Consider the following 15,037-nt stretch of genomic DNA (forward strand, 5'->3'; position numbering starts at 1 on the left):
TTCACTTTTTCAAATTATATATATATATATATATATATTTACTTTAATGGTGCTTTGTCATGTAATCTAATCAAATCTTTTTTGTGGGTTTTCATGTCATTGCCAATTTATGCATACAAACAATTGGAAAGTTGTGGTCTTGAGATGGATAAATTTGACACAGTTATTTGTGAATTTTGATAATGCTAAGTGTCAAAATGCCTATGGTAAATCAATAGGCCGAGAGGGAGGGTGACATGCCTGAAAATGAACAACAGGGTCACAACGAGAGTGACCTTCATCATACGTGGTATATACCTCCAGTCAATATGTAATGTAAGTCTAGTTTTGTTTTTTTTTTTTGTCAAATAGTTTTGTTTTGTTAGTTTATGCCTTTATGGGTTCTCCAATTTTCGTATAGTTTCACAAGTATCTTTCATCGCTTTTTGTCATCAAGAAAATTTTCCTTTACAATGATTCCATTTTCCATATTCATGACTAGGACAAAAGCATAACAAAGGCAAATATACGTTGGAAATTAAGAAAAAAGGGTAAGAAGTCTAGGAAAATTTTACTTTTCACTTCAACACTTTAGAACTTAATTTACTTTTCTTTATGCCTTCTAGATTTCTAGCAAAAAATTGTTTTCTTTCATTAATTTAAATTTCTCCCTTGCTTATCTATTTTAATTGATCACTTTTATGTGCAGGTTTAACTTTCGAAGAATTATGCCAACCTAAAAGTCTTTGCCCACCCTAAATATAAGTGCCATCACTTGGTACTAATACTTTATTATTCATTTGCTCCAAACCATTTTTACTTTATTATTCATGCCAACCACTTTTGATTATATGTTATGTAAAATTTTACTGTCGACTTGCACTATTTATTTGATTGAAACAACTAATAATATTTATTGAACAAGAAGTACATGTATCGAGTGTACCTCGATAGCTAGCATGAATAAATTGTTTTATGAACTAAAAGTGTACGTGTCCAATAAAATCTTAGTGAACATTTAAAATTTGCATGTGTAATACTTGTGCAATATGTGTATAGTCCTTATTCTTATACTATATAAGAATGAGTTTTGATCAAATTGTCTCTAAATTTCAACTACAAAGTGGTGGACGGTCTGAAAATATGAGAGATATTAAAGTGTGGTTGAAACATTTATGGTACAAGTCACAGGAGCTGAGTTTTTTAGGGAATTACTTTCTTGCCCTTTTCTTCACTTAAATACATTTTTTATGTCATGGGAGCCAATAAAAAATTATTGCTTTTGGTTAGTGATTTACACTTATGCCATTAGAAAGCTATTTTGTTTTCCCCTCAAATCATCATAGTTTAATTAATAAAGGTACCATGTCTAAGCAACAATTTCAACTGTTACTCAAAGCTATCGGAATGCCTCATCTCCCACCTTCTTTTGTTAGGTTCCTTTGGTTTTTGCTTTATGTTTATTACTCTTTTGGTTTTTTTATTCTGACACATGTAGTTTTTGGGGGCAGGGACGGTCAAACCGTCCCTGCACGGTTAAAAATTTGTGCGGCTGAAAATTGGCCCTCAAAATTTTGTGCGGCTGAAATAACACCATGTAACTCGAAATCCGCGCCAAGTGTGGGGCCCACCACTATCTGTTGTGAAAATACATCCTGTGAAAAAAAAGTTACGCGCAGTTGAACCAATGTTACGCGCAGTTGAAATGAGCTAAAATTGGCAGGGACGGTTGCACCTGCAACCGTCCCTGCCCCGAGTCCAGTTTTCTTTTACATTTTTTTTTTTATCCTTCCATCCCTTCCTATACCCTTCTCTACCTTCAACTATTAAATACATGATATTCGAACTCTGACAGGGAAAAAGGCCCTAAGTACTCTTACCTGGCTATTGGGCCGACCCCAATAGTTTCCTTTTCTTTTCTTTTACTAACAAGAATTTAATCCGAGCATATATTCCATGCAATATTATATTTATGTAATAAATAGCCATGACATTATTTGATCTAGTATTAAATTACAAAAATTAGTTTTCCAAAGCAAAAATGTGGGGAGTTGACCAAAATGTTACCAGTAAGTATAAATTATTTAACGTTTCTTCTTGCCACAAAATCATTGGACTTCATTTCTTTCAATATAAATAAGTCCAATATTATATATCCACTTTCTTCTTACACTTGTCCAAATATAAACTGGATTAAGTTTATGCGCAGTTTCAGTGTAGAACATTCGAGAATATGAATTTGAGCTTGTTTTTTGACTTAATTCGATACCAACAAAAAGGCCTCTCAATTCTTCCTGCCACTGAACCTTATCAGGGCACCGCTCAATCTGGTGCGGTATTGTGGGGTGTGACTCCAAGCCTTCTCACAGAAGCAGTCCTTTACAGTACAGCATAGAAGTATCCGTCCGGGAAGTCAAACTGGTGATCTATGTTCTCTAACACTTGGATATCTCCATCCAAGTATTACCATTTTGCTATACTCAACAAACTGCATCCGTAAAAACAAAACAGAATCATCAATTTTCTGGCAAAATTAAGCATTATAATCAAATCAAACTTCTCTCTAATCAAATTATAGTCACAAGCCTTGCACGCACATCAAATGTTGCTATAACGTATAAGCGTATTTAGACGTGTAAAGAAACTAGCTGGTTTGGTATGCCTAATCTTCAAGAAGAAAAGAAACAAAACGGATAATTTTGGGGATATTAAGGAAATCACAGTAGGTAAAAGTGACAAATTATTTAGTTTTACATAAATGTATTTGCTTTTTAACTCTAATATGATTCAAACCAAGTCTAATATCAATTATGAGGAGCATTATTAATTGACATGACACTCTATTTGGATTACCTGTTTTTTGAGGTGTTTTTGAACAATTTTATTGTAATATGCTTTTGAAGAAAATATTTGAATGGGGAAAAACATATACATTTCACATATGAGTTGTATACAATAATTTTACAACTTCAAGTTGAAGGCTTTATGAAATGTTCAAAGAATAACTTCAAGATTGCTGACTACAAAAATCATCGTCTATGTTGGTACTTGACTACTGGCAGATAATGTGCATCACAAAAATTAAGCAAAAAGATGACCCTCTTGGATATGTAATTTCAGTTTATATATTCCAGGTATAATCAAGCTAGCTTTTTACAATTTAAGTACAACTTACACAATAAGGTCAATCTTCAAAAAAAGTTACAGGATGGGCAACTTCAAATTAACTACAAAAATATTAGGTTATCCCAACCCCCAAAAAAACAAAAAGTAAAAACTTTAAAGATTCATTGACTATTGAGCTAATGATCAAACAGTAAATGAGGCAGTAATATAGCCAACAACTCTAGCTCTGAGTATCTTCGCCTCAGTTTCAGCCCTCGTTGTTACAGCAGATCTCTTGTAATCTAGTGTCTTATCGTTGTATATATCCCATCAGTTCTTGAGAAGCATTTCTATCCATGTTCTATTCCTTGCAGGTATTACCTCCAAGGCTTTAACCTAACAATACAATAATGAACAATCTTCACTTTATCAAGCTCATTGTTCTCTGGATGCCATCATAGCATAGCCAAAACCAAGTTGTAAATTGGAGGAATTGGCTTGGATATATTCTTGAAAAACATCCTCGATTGTAAATCGTATTTCTTCCTTTCTTTCTTCGTTCAGAGATTAGGTACTTAAGCCAACTAAATATCTTTCATGTATAAATACTCATTACACTAAAAATAGTTGAGCACGTGCAAGACTCGTGGGTGGATTTTTATTTATTTTAATATTGTGAATTTTTCCATGCATTAAAAATCATTTTTGGTGAACAAATATACATCAAATAGTGGTAGAATACATGCTCTTCAAAACATAAAGAACTAAATATGAGGCTGTTTACCTTTTGAATTCCGTATAATTAGTTTTGATATGGCAAAAATATGATGAATAAATGTTATAGATAAATTTTACTTAGTTAATATTGTTATAAATCGATACTTAATTGAGTTAGGATTGGTATCATAAAAGCATAACCCCTAAATAATAAAGAAATATTTGAAAATCAATTGTGATCTTATACTCTCAGATAACATAGGGTAATCTCGGTAAAATTGAGGTGGAATTTAATTGATACATGGTCTGAATCAAAATTAATAAATTCCACCGTTGCATTTATTAGATTTTAATATTTGATCAAATTCAATTTCCAATTAAATCTATATATGGATTAAAAACTTTCCTAAATAAAAATTTTCCGTCCAAATGAAGATGAATACCTGCAAAAATGTTATCACTAGCCACAATAGTGAACGTGATCAAATTCAATTTCCAATTAAATCTGTATATGGATTAAAAGCTTTCCTAAATAAAAATTTTCCATCCAAATGAAGATGAATACCTGCAAAACATGTTATCACTAGCCACAGAAGTGAATGTGCTCAGAGTGGAAATATGAATTGTCTTGAAATGGGAGAAAGAGTAAAGAGTGAAAGTAGAGCCCTCATATACCTGAGACCAATGCCTCTTGTTCCAAGCTTTTATGTTGTTTGTGTTTAATTGTCAATTTACTTACCTTTTTTAATGTTATATTGTAAATCATATGTGAAACAATTAAATTTTTTAAGTTTTTAAAACATACCATTGCAAAAGATTGTCTTTAACACCTTTGTTTTATTTAGTGCTTTGTTCTTGAGGTTAATGCTACTTATTCTATGCTTTTTGGTCGTTGTTTGGTTTCGACTATTCATTTCACTAATCTTTTTTCTAGCACTATATTATAACCATATGTGAAACAATAAAATTTTTAAAAGGAAAAATGACCGGTTTCATCCCTCACATTTCACAAAATTATTCTTTTCGTCCCTCACTTTTAAAACGAAACAATTTCATCCTTAACATTTAAAAACTGAAATTATTACATCCCTGAACCCAATTTTCAATATGAATCAAACCATCTATCAACCTAATTACAAATTTTGGGGGTATAATTGGTAGATCACTGGACCAACTCAACTTGATATTCACGTGAAATTTAATGAAACCAAAAATAAAAAATTATAACATAAAAAAGAAGAATTAATCTTTCCTACATTGTCATTGTACACACTGATGGGTTTATGTACCTGCCATATCATTTCAATTTAAATTTAAACACCAAATTTTGTATTTATGATATACATGTAGACTTGCAAGTGTATATACTAACGGTACATGAAAAGATTTACCCAAAAAAGAAGTCCTATTATTCCAAAACAAAAAATGACCTTTTATGTTATACTTTTTATTTTTTTTTTGGTTCAATAAATGTCATATGAATATGATGGAGTTGACGGAATGATCTATCAATTCTATCTCCGAAATTTATTACTGGGTTATTGGATGGTTTAATTCATATTGACAATTAGGTTCAGGGATGTAATAGGTTTAATTTTTAAATGTCAGGGACCAAATTGCTTCGTTTTAAAAGTGAGGGACGAAAAGAATATTTTTGTGAAATGTAAGGGATGAAATAGGTTATTTTTCCTTTTTAAAATGTTGTTTATAAGTATCATTGCAAAATATTTGAAAAATAATTGAAGGGCATTCTAATCGAAATTTTACTTCTTCAATAGTGTTACTAAATGAAGAATAAATGCTAAAGATATTTTTTACTTAGTCAATAATGTTACTAATCGAAATTTGACATGTTATAAGTTGAATAATTATTTAAACCAAAGAAGAATTTGTGTATCTCTTGTCTTTTCTACTTTGAAATAAAACAATACTGTTATTTTTATTTAGGGTAAATTATCCAATTGGCCCTTGAACTTTTTGTCTAGGTAAAAATAAGCCCCTCATCTATTTTTTGCTGACTTTAAACCCTCGAACTTGTAAAATTAGGCACCTGTGACCCTTTTAGCCAGTTTCTTCGGTTTTGCAACCGGAAGGCCAATTCGCACGAATGCCATTGTGCTTCTTCAAAGGGCATTTTTGTCCGCATTTTCTAAGCAAAAAGGGAACAACTCCCACTTCTTCCCTTCATTTCTGTAAAACCCTCGCCGCCGCCGCTTTCTCAACCTGACCCTCATCTGATTTTAACCTTGCTTTGCTTTGAGATACATCAGCTCCACCACCGGCAAAATCAAGCCGTACAAAGCCGCGGCTGCAAGCGTCATGAGGAACCGCAAAACATATATCTTAGTGGACTCAACCTTGGGCCGGTCACTACTGGTGTGCATAGCCAGAACCCCGGCTCCCACAGTCAGCAAAATGATGGCGTTGACTGAATATGCAGTAAACTTCTGCTTGACAAGAAGGAAAGCAAAGACAGCACTGAAAGCAAGCTATGAAGCAATGATGATGGAAGAGGTCAAAATGGGGAGCCGAGCCATTTCGTAGGCGTACAAGTAGTCGTCTATGCCGGTCAGGAGGCCGATGACAGCGGCGGCAATGAGTAGAGGATATTTCATCAATACTAGCTTGGTGTTTGGCCCTTTAGTTTTGCGGCGGTGGAAATAGGAGATGAGTAGTGGGGTGGCAATAATAGGAAATCCTATGGTTTGTAACCAGCTCGAAAGCCAGATTCTTTTGCCTCCTTTGACAAAGTAGAGACGCATGATTATAGAGTGATTAGACCAGTCTTTTGTCCTCTTGATTAGTTTATAAATTTTTTCTCCCAGCAAACTGGATTGTGTCAGAAAAACAGCTCCAATTGAACCACTTCAAGGTCAATGTATACAAAAAGAAAAAAGGAAAGAAGAACTGATTGGAAACACATAAGAAGAGCCTCAGGCTCAGAAGGGAGCCAAGTACTCCTCAAGGCCTCTCGGCGATCTGCGAGGCAAACCCCGTCTGAATTCCGACGAACCCAAGAAGCTTCCGCCGCTCCGCCAGTGGCATTTCCGACGCCGGAGTCTCCTCCTCCGAGTCGCCAAGCGCTGGAAAGAGAATAGAAGGCTCTGAAAGTGTCCTGAATGTGGCCACAGCGGAAGACTGGAGCGGGCCTGGGGCGGAGGACGGCGAGGAGAAAGAAGCTGATTCCGACAACGCCGATGAGGAAGCAGAGAGCTGAAATTACGGTAATGGGTAGGGGAGTCCGAGGTCGGGATAGGATTTGAAGTGGTGAAATTACGACTTGGCCGAAAGTGATGAATTTTTCTGCTTCGATATGTTGAAAGCTGAAACTTGCCAAAGATGCGACAAAAATGCCCTTTAAAGAAGTACAATGGCATTCGTGTGAATTGGCGTTCCGGTTGCAAAATCAGAGAAACTGGCTAAAAGGGTCATGAGTGTCCAATTTTACAAGTTTAAGGGTTTAAAATCAGCAAAAAATAGATGAGGGACTTATTTTTACCTGGACAAAGAGTTCAAGGGCCAATTGGATAATTTGCCCTTTTATCTATTCTTTTTTCTTGAGCACCATAAAATCTTTTTTCTTCCTTTCTACATTTGTTCAGAGATATTCAAACAACATAATTTTCTTTCATGTATAAATATCCATTATAGTAAAAATAGTTGATCACGTGCAATCCTTGTGAATTGTATTTAATATTCTGTTTTTTCTTGTACTATAAAAAAAATCATTTTTGGTGAACAAATATACTTTTGGTCGACCAATATATGCATGATCCACTTTAGGAAAAAGTTATATCAATGTGCTAGTAAAGTTAAATGCGAATTTCAATAGTTGTAAGTGGTAGAATTCATATGCCCTTCAAAATACAAACCGCTAAATATAAGTATGATACTCATCAAAACCAACTATATGGCCCTATTTGGTAGGTGAGTTTTTTTAATCATATTTTTAATAGGCAATTTTTTTACAATTTTGTATACAGAAATCCTCAATAAACACCCCAAAACTTTTATTATATCCTCGTTTGGCAAGTGAGTTTTTGGGGTGTTTGTCTAAAACTTTACTGTAGCTTACTGTAGAAGTTTTTTAAAAAAATTTTTGAAGTGTGTTTTTTTTTTTTTTGAATATTTTGAAGTATATAGTTTAAAAATTTTGAAAAGTTTTTTGAGGTTACTGTAATTAAAGTTTTTAAAAAACTTGTAGCAGACAAACTTGACAAAAAACTTGGCTGCCAAACAATGGGGTGATAATGTCTTAGCTGGCAGCAAAGCAACATAAATGCATTCGAGACAATTTCGATGCCAGCCATCCCATTTTGGGTGACCACATCCCAAAATTTTTAAAATACATGCTCTAAATTATAAAAAAAAATATAATTTTTTTTCTTTCTTCTTTTTCCTCCTCCCCCACCTCAGCCACCATTGCTGATCATTGCCGACATCGCCCTCCCCATTTTTGTGCCTCTCTTCTCTCTATCTCTCTCTTCTCCCCTTTTTCCCCTCCTCATTCTCTCTCCTCCCTCCTACTCCTTCCTCTCTTTCTCCATTCCCCGCTACCCGCTCTACCTCCCATCTCACCCCTTCCCTTTCAACATGAACTCTAGTCGCACGACTAGAGATCTATGGTTGCACAAGTAGAGTGAGATAGAACTAATGACCGGGAAGGGAAGAATGATGAAGAGAGAGGAAGGGAGGAAGAGAAGAAAGTAAAAGAAGGAGAGAGAGAGGAGAAAAAACGGTGGTTGAAATAGGAGTTGTGAAAGAAAGAAGAAGAAGAGAGAAAAAAAAAGAAGAAAAAAAATAAAAAAATTATTTCAATTGCTCCACTAAGATTTTTTTACAAGTTCTATAGTAAATTATAATAAAAGTTTATGCAAATACCAAAAAATGCTCACCATCCAAACGGGCCATGATTATATCAATGTATTAGCAAGGTTTCTATTTGCCATACAATCCTGCAACATTTCATTTAAAAAAGCTTCTCTCATTTCACAACTCAATAGTCTATACTTCTATAGTAACTGAAGAAGTGTAAAAGTGCAAAAAAAATTTATTCTCTCTACCATTAAGCACTCATTATTACTGCACACTTCTAGCGCTACTGTCACGGACCAAGCACACTAACGGTATTTTTGAGACAAAAAAGTAGTAATTGTTAAAATGGTCTTTTAAGAATCTTAAATCTGCTCCCATTTTCTCTAATTGAATTTATTGTAGTGGATTATGAAAAATAAAAAGTTGAAAGTAGCTGATTGCAAAAAATTAGAAATTTAGGACAAGATCCAATTTAGACATACTTAAGAGTCGTGAAGCGCAATAAACTGTAAAATAAAATATTTGCGCAATGCCCACTGGATTTCTCCTTTAATAATTGGAAATAAGTGAGATAGTGCCTTTAAAAGTTGTAGGAAAGGGGTCCATTGAGTTGATAGGAGCTGCTACTTTAACAATCAATTGAGATAATTGGCATGAGCCATTTTGGGAGAATTAAGGGAGGGTTTAGTGGCGAGATAATATTTGCTGTTTGCTATATACATATATATATATATATGTGTGTGTTTGTGTGTGTATATACATATATATATATATATATATATATATCAATTTTTTGTTGCCGTTGTCATGTATATCAAGCCTTATAGTTACACGTACCATTTAATCAATTAAATGGGTCTCGATTTACATTTTCTTTTTCCGTAAAATACTTTAAAATGAAAAAAATACCATTCCATGATGTAACATGTGTCCAAGATACTTTGCACATTACGAATCAGTGGAAGGTATTAGACTTGTCAATTGCCACTGGCCATTTGGTCCAGTGGTCATCCCCTTCTTTGGGATGCTGGAGGTCAGGGGTTCAACCCCTGCCTCCCACAACTTACTACCTTACGTGGCTGGTCTTTACCCCCGCAGGGTAGCTCGAGCGGTCCGCTCTCCCTTCTTAGGGTATGGCGACCTTTCTGGCTTGTCCAGGGTTCGAGTCCCGCTGTTAACGTGTTCGGTTTGGAGTGGGGCCTCCTCTCCCGGGCCGCAGGGGATTAGTCGGGCCCCGTAAGGATTGATCCGGATATCCCTGTGTCGACAAAAAAAAAAAAAAAAAATTAGACTTGTCGATTGGTATTTGAGTTGGGTTTGATATATTCAAATTTAGCACACATAAATATTCACCCAATTTCAGTTCAGTTAGGCTCACATTTTCATAACTCACACTTGACTCACAAAAATAAAATAAAATCGGGTATGAGGCTTAATTCGAGTAGGTTCAAACTCACGTCATGTATACTGTCTAAATCTAATCCATAGACTTTCTATAATATATAAATAAAGTTGCAATATCAATAAAATAGATTTGAAGTTCATATGAAACATAATTATAATTTACCATAGCGCCCATAAACTTATCAACTAGAGATTAAAAAGAACAATTTATCATAAAAGTAGCCATTTAAATTCAATTATTTGATTGGATTTAAATAAATAAATCTTCTTAATTCCCTCGCAACCTGTAAAATTCAAAAAAGAAAAGAAAAGAAAAATATCAGACAAAAAATGATACTGCATTAGAATAAATAAATAGTTTCTTAGAGATTATCATAATTGGTTCCTCAAGAAAGATGAGATTGAATTGTAAGATGACTTTATTTATTCGAACTTGTCCGTTATAAGATTCAATTAGTCTAGTAATGAATCATAATCAATAAAAAGGTAAAGATATTAAAGAATCAAATATGAGTCCTAGGATACATATATATATCATTCAGGTCGAGTATGAGATGAGTTGAGTTTAGTGCAATCCCAATTCAGCTCATATCTAAATTGGAAAAATATTTTGGCCTATAATCAACTCAGCCCCCAGGCATAAGGCTCACAAACTAGCCCAATCCAAATTGACAGGCCTAGCCTAGAAGGTTTAGTCAACTATCAAGTACTTACCGTGGGGACTTGAGACAGTACTAGATTATTGGCCTAGAACTCTAACCAAAACTTCAGGGATACAATTTGGTAGTGACTTGAAAGCCTTTTGCTTTCCTTAAACACATCCCATGCAAGTTGAATTCTTCTGCTGTTAACAAGAGGGAAATACTCATATGCCTTTCTTAGGCAAAATCAGCAGAATCAGTTCTCATCATGTGTAATATAGGCTTCATTATACAGATATCTTACCCAAGAAAAAAAAAAAAAAAACCTTAATTCAACAGTTATTTATTATACAGCTGTAGAAGTTTTTTTATTATACAGTTATTTGATGCCAAAAGCCATGTTAAACGTTTCTAAATAAGACCTTTCCCTCGTACTAGAATTGTTTGTCTTCCGAATCTTAGGATTATTACCATTACCGAATCTTAGAATTGTTTCTCTAGTACTAGAATTGTTTCTAAATAAGACCATTTCCCATCCACCATTGCAGAGAACTAGCTTCCTTGCTGGATGCTCTTATGGTAACTTCAAAGTTGTTGGTTTCAGTCTCTTCTATTCCATCCAAAACTGTTTCTACCCACCCACCAAGCTTGCAGAAAAAAACAGCTATCAAACAAATTGTCTTGGTCAATTCACAAAAAAAAAAAAAAAAAAAAAAAACTTAAAATTCATTTCATTTATGCGTACCATTATGATTAAATCCTACAAAAACATATTGATAGGTGGACATAGCAGATCATGACTGAGGAATCTAATGGTAGACACAGCAGATCATCAACCACCATCATCTGAAGACAAAAAAAAAAAAAAAAAAGTTCCTTCTGTTATATATGCTATTCAAATATCTGATTCAAATCTATACAAAGCCAAGCTATTTAAAACATGGAAACGCAAAACAGTCTCCTATGAAAGACCAACCTCAAAAAGCTACAGGAGGGCCAATTACAAGTACAATGGATTAACAAGATCCCAGGCACTTCAAGTACCTAACAATAATCAGAAATTACATATTTCTGTCATTAAGAAAAGGCGAATGATCAAGCGGCAGATGGGGCGGGAATGCAGCGAAGAGCTCTAGCTTTGAGGTTCTTAGCTTCAGCTTCACCCCCAATTGTGGCAGAAATATTTGCAGCGGACCTCTTGTAATCCAATGTCTCATCATTGTAAATATCCCACCAGTTCTTCACTAGCACCTTGATGTCTTCTCTGTCCATGTTGTCTTCCTTGCCAGTGTACCTCCATGGCTTTGATCCAGCAGCACAGTAATGGACTACCTTCACTTTTTCCAGCTCAACGTTCTCTGGATGCCTCCATAACATGGCCAGCACCAAGTTGTAAATTGGAGGAATTGGCCTATAAACATCCCTGAAGAACATGTTCAGGAAGTCCTGCTCAGCAAACGGAGTAGGAGGAGTGATCTTGAGGGTGCTCAAGAGATCATCATAGGTGGGAAGACTAGGCTCGTATACGAACATGCCGGCATTGAAGTAAAGAGGGGGCCTTTGACCCAACTCTTCTTGCCACTGAACCTTATCAGGGCACTGCTGACAGTAGCCGATCTGGTATTGTGGGGTGTGACTCCAAGTCTTCTCACAGAAGCAGTCCTTTACAGCATAGAAGTATCCGTCTGGCAAGTCAAACAGGTGATCTATGTTCTCAAACACTTGGATATCTCCATCCAAGTATACCATTTTGCTATACTCAACAAACTGCATCAACAGAAACAAAAAAGAATCATCAATTTGCTGGCAAAATTAAGCATTATAATCAAATCAAATTTCTCTCTAGTGTTAGTGTTGGGATTAAGAATAAAGATAAAAGAAAACATGACACTTAACCTGGATCAAGCAGTAGAAGTATCTCACCTCCCAGATGCGAAGCTTGGAGTAGTTGATGACATAATATGCCATGGCAAATTGAGTCTGGTTCTCAGGAGGATAGACGGGCTCAATCTCGCGGACAATGCAGCCCTGGTTCAGCAGTATACGACGGTGCTCCTCAGGGACGTCAGGCAAAACTGCAACCACCAAAGGATAGACAGTTTTAACCTTCCTTAACCCTTTGGCCAAACCAACCACACCCTTCACGTAGTCACCGTTGCCTGCCAGAAATGTGACGTAGGCACGGCTAGACAAACTAGCAGCCTTGACAAGACCACTTGTGACTGGCGAATTAGTATTACTAACCATATCAGGAGCCATTCTTGTAATATAAATGATCTAATGAATTAACAAGAAGGTATGTTTTCTTTGTAAAAGATGAATGATTGGAGAGATAGTTTGATGATTCTGAGGTTTTTGCATCAAGGGCTTGGTTTATATAGGCATTGCTCAAGACTTAACCGAAGAAAGTAACCGTTATTTGCATTGGAGTGGAGAGGACTGAGGAGAGGACTTGAATCCGTAGTGGATAAATTTTAGGGATAATTTTAGAAACCTCCCTTGACCTTTTTTATAATATCACTGAGTGCCCTTTAAGTTTTTAAAATCGCACCTACTTCCCTTGAATTGACATTTTTTTTGGTAACATTTTAGCCCCTTTGGAATAAATGCAAGAAAGATAAAAGTGTTGTTCCAATAATACCCTTATCCTACCTTACTTATGAAGCTTACAACAACAATAAAAAATAAAATAAGGTTAAATTTTGGAAAAATGAAAATATGAACACATATAAATGCAATAATGAGTAATTTTGTATATATACAATAATTATTACCTAGTATAATGCATGATTTTTTAATTAAAATATATTAGGATATTCCTCGATATATATTTGGTCATTAGATTATTTTTATTAATTTTTTAATTTTTGAGTTATTTATAAAATATTTTTCTATAAGTAGGATTTATATTACAAACCATATATATAAAAAGATTATTTTAATTTTTATTATAACTTAAACTACTTTATGTATTAAAATATATTTCCTAAAAAAATTTCTTAACTTCCTTGTAACTGTCTATGTTTCAAGATGTTAATTATTCAACTAAATCCTTTGCCATCTCACAACCACCTCAATACAAAGAAATATGGACCAGTATTGAATGGAAATGCAGTTATGTTTTGGTTTAAAAATCCTATTTTGTTTTGACTTTTAATTAAAACTTATTAAAAGTGCTAGGGTAATATTGTCAATTTATGACTTTTAATAGGGATATTTAGTCTTGTCAAATTGACAAGAGAGATAAATGAGATTTTAAAAATCTTTAAAAAATTGAATGATATTATGAGAAATTTCAAAGAGAATTTCCAAAATTATCCCTTAATTTTAAAATGGACGTCATTGCTTAATATTCTTTTATCAAACATTTGACGGTAATGGTTTCATGCTCCAGTTGAATTTAAATATGAATCTGGATTTCGAATTTGCTCCTAGTTTGGAATTTGGACAAGGGATAATATCAAAAATCTCTCTTGAGGTTTCTCAAAATATCATTTAGCACTTCTAAGGTTCTGAAAATATCACTTACCTTTCTTACTTTTGTTATTTGTGCAACAAAATTTTTAAAATCCTTAAACTACCCTTTTACTTATTTTGCTAAATAAAATATATAACTAAACCACTTTGTTTACTCCAAGAAAAACTACCACCTAAAAAACAATTTCTAATAGTACCACCACATCATAAAACTATAGTGTATAAAACTATAAATTTGAAAAATAATAAAGATATTCGTAAATAAATAAATTAGCACTAATTCAACTTTATATGTTCAAAATTAATTTCTTATGATCCTTTTTTTTTCTCAACTTCTTCTCAACCCATGGTTCAACCCTTTCAGTTGTGCTAAATCATCATAAATTCAACTTACTATAATTCACAAATAAAAAATCCATAGTCATCCAAAAGAAAAAAAAAAAGAGTAAAAGAGAATGTTGGAAAAAAGGGAAAGAGAAACAAGTGACTTTCATTTCTTTTTCTTTAATTTTTTTGAACTCCATTTATTTGATATGTGAATTATATATCAAGTGTGGTTTAATACCATCATTTTATAATTATTAGAGGAGATAAAATGATATTTTCAAAACTTTAAGAGTACTATATGATATTAAAAAGAATTTCAGGGGAGGTTTCTGATATTATCTCTTTGGATAATGGGCGGTGGAACAGGGGGGACTAATTTGGAGCGACATTCAATGGCCGTAACCACGGACGGTGCAGTCCACCGCAGGCTCCTATGCTGTAGCCTTGACAGGTAGACACTTCCGCCATTTACGCGCAAAAATACTCTGCAAAAGTATCCAAATTCTTTGGACTTTGTTTGATTTCTCGAGTATCCTACAATCACATCCCTGCAACATGAAGATTCAAAGAAG

The 15,037-nt window shown here is 34.2% G+C and overlaps 1 protein-coding gene and 1 pseudogene across 1 annotated transcript; both read right to left on the reverse strand.

Annotated features, from left to right (window-relative positions):
* Window positions 1-6,041: 6,041 nt before the first annotated feature.
* Window positions 6,042-14,933, reverse strand: LOC113760276 (annotated as a pseudogene).
* Window positions 11,548-12,978, reverse strand: LOC113763333 (galactinol synthase 2-like). The gene is made up of 2 exons (XM_027307102.1): window positions 12,585-12,978; window positions 11,548-12,428 (listed from the first exon to the last, which is right to left on the reverse strand). Exons 1-2 carry the CDS (start codon window positions 12,918-12,920, stop codon window positions 11,757-11,759), a joined length of 1,008 nt encoding a protein of 335 aa, XP_027162903.1. The 5' UTR covers window positions 12,921-12,978; the 3' UTR covers window positions 11,548-11,756.
* Window positions 14,934-15,037: the final 104 nt, after the last annotated feature.

The sequence above is a fragment of the Coffea eugenioides genome, chromosome 2 (assembly GCF_003713205.1).
Source record: "Coffea eugenioides isolate CCC68of chromosome 2, Ceug_1.0, whole genome shotgun sequence".
Classification (NCBI taxonomy): Eukaryota; Viridiplantae; Streptophyta; class Magnoliopsida; order Gentianales; family Rubiaceae; genus Coffea; species Coffea eugenioides.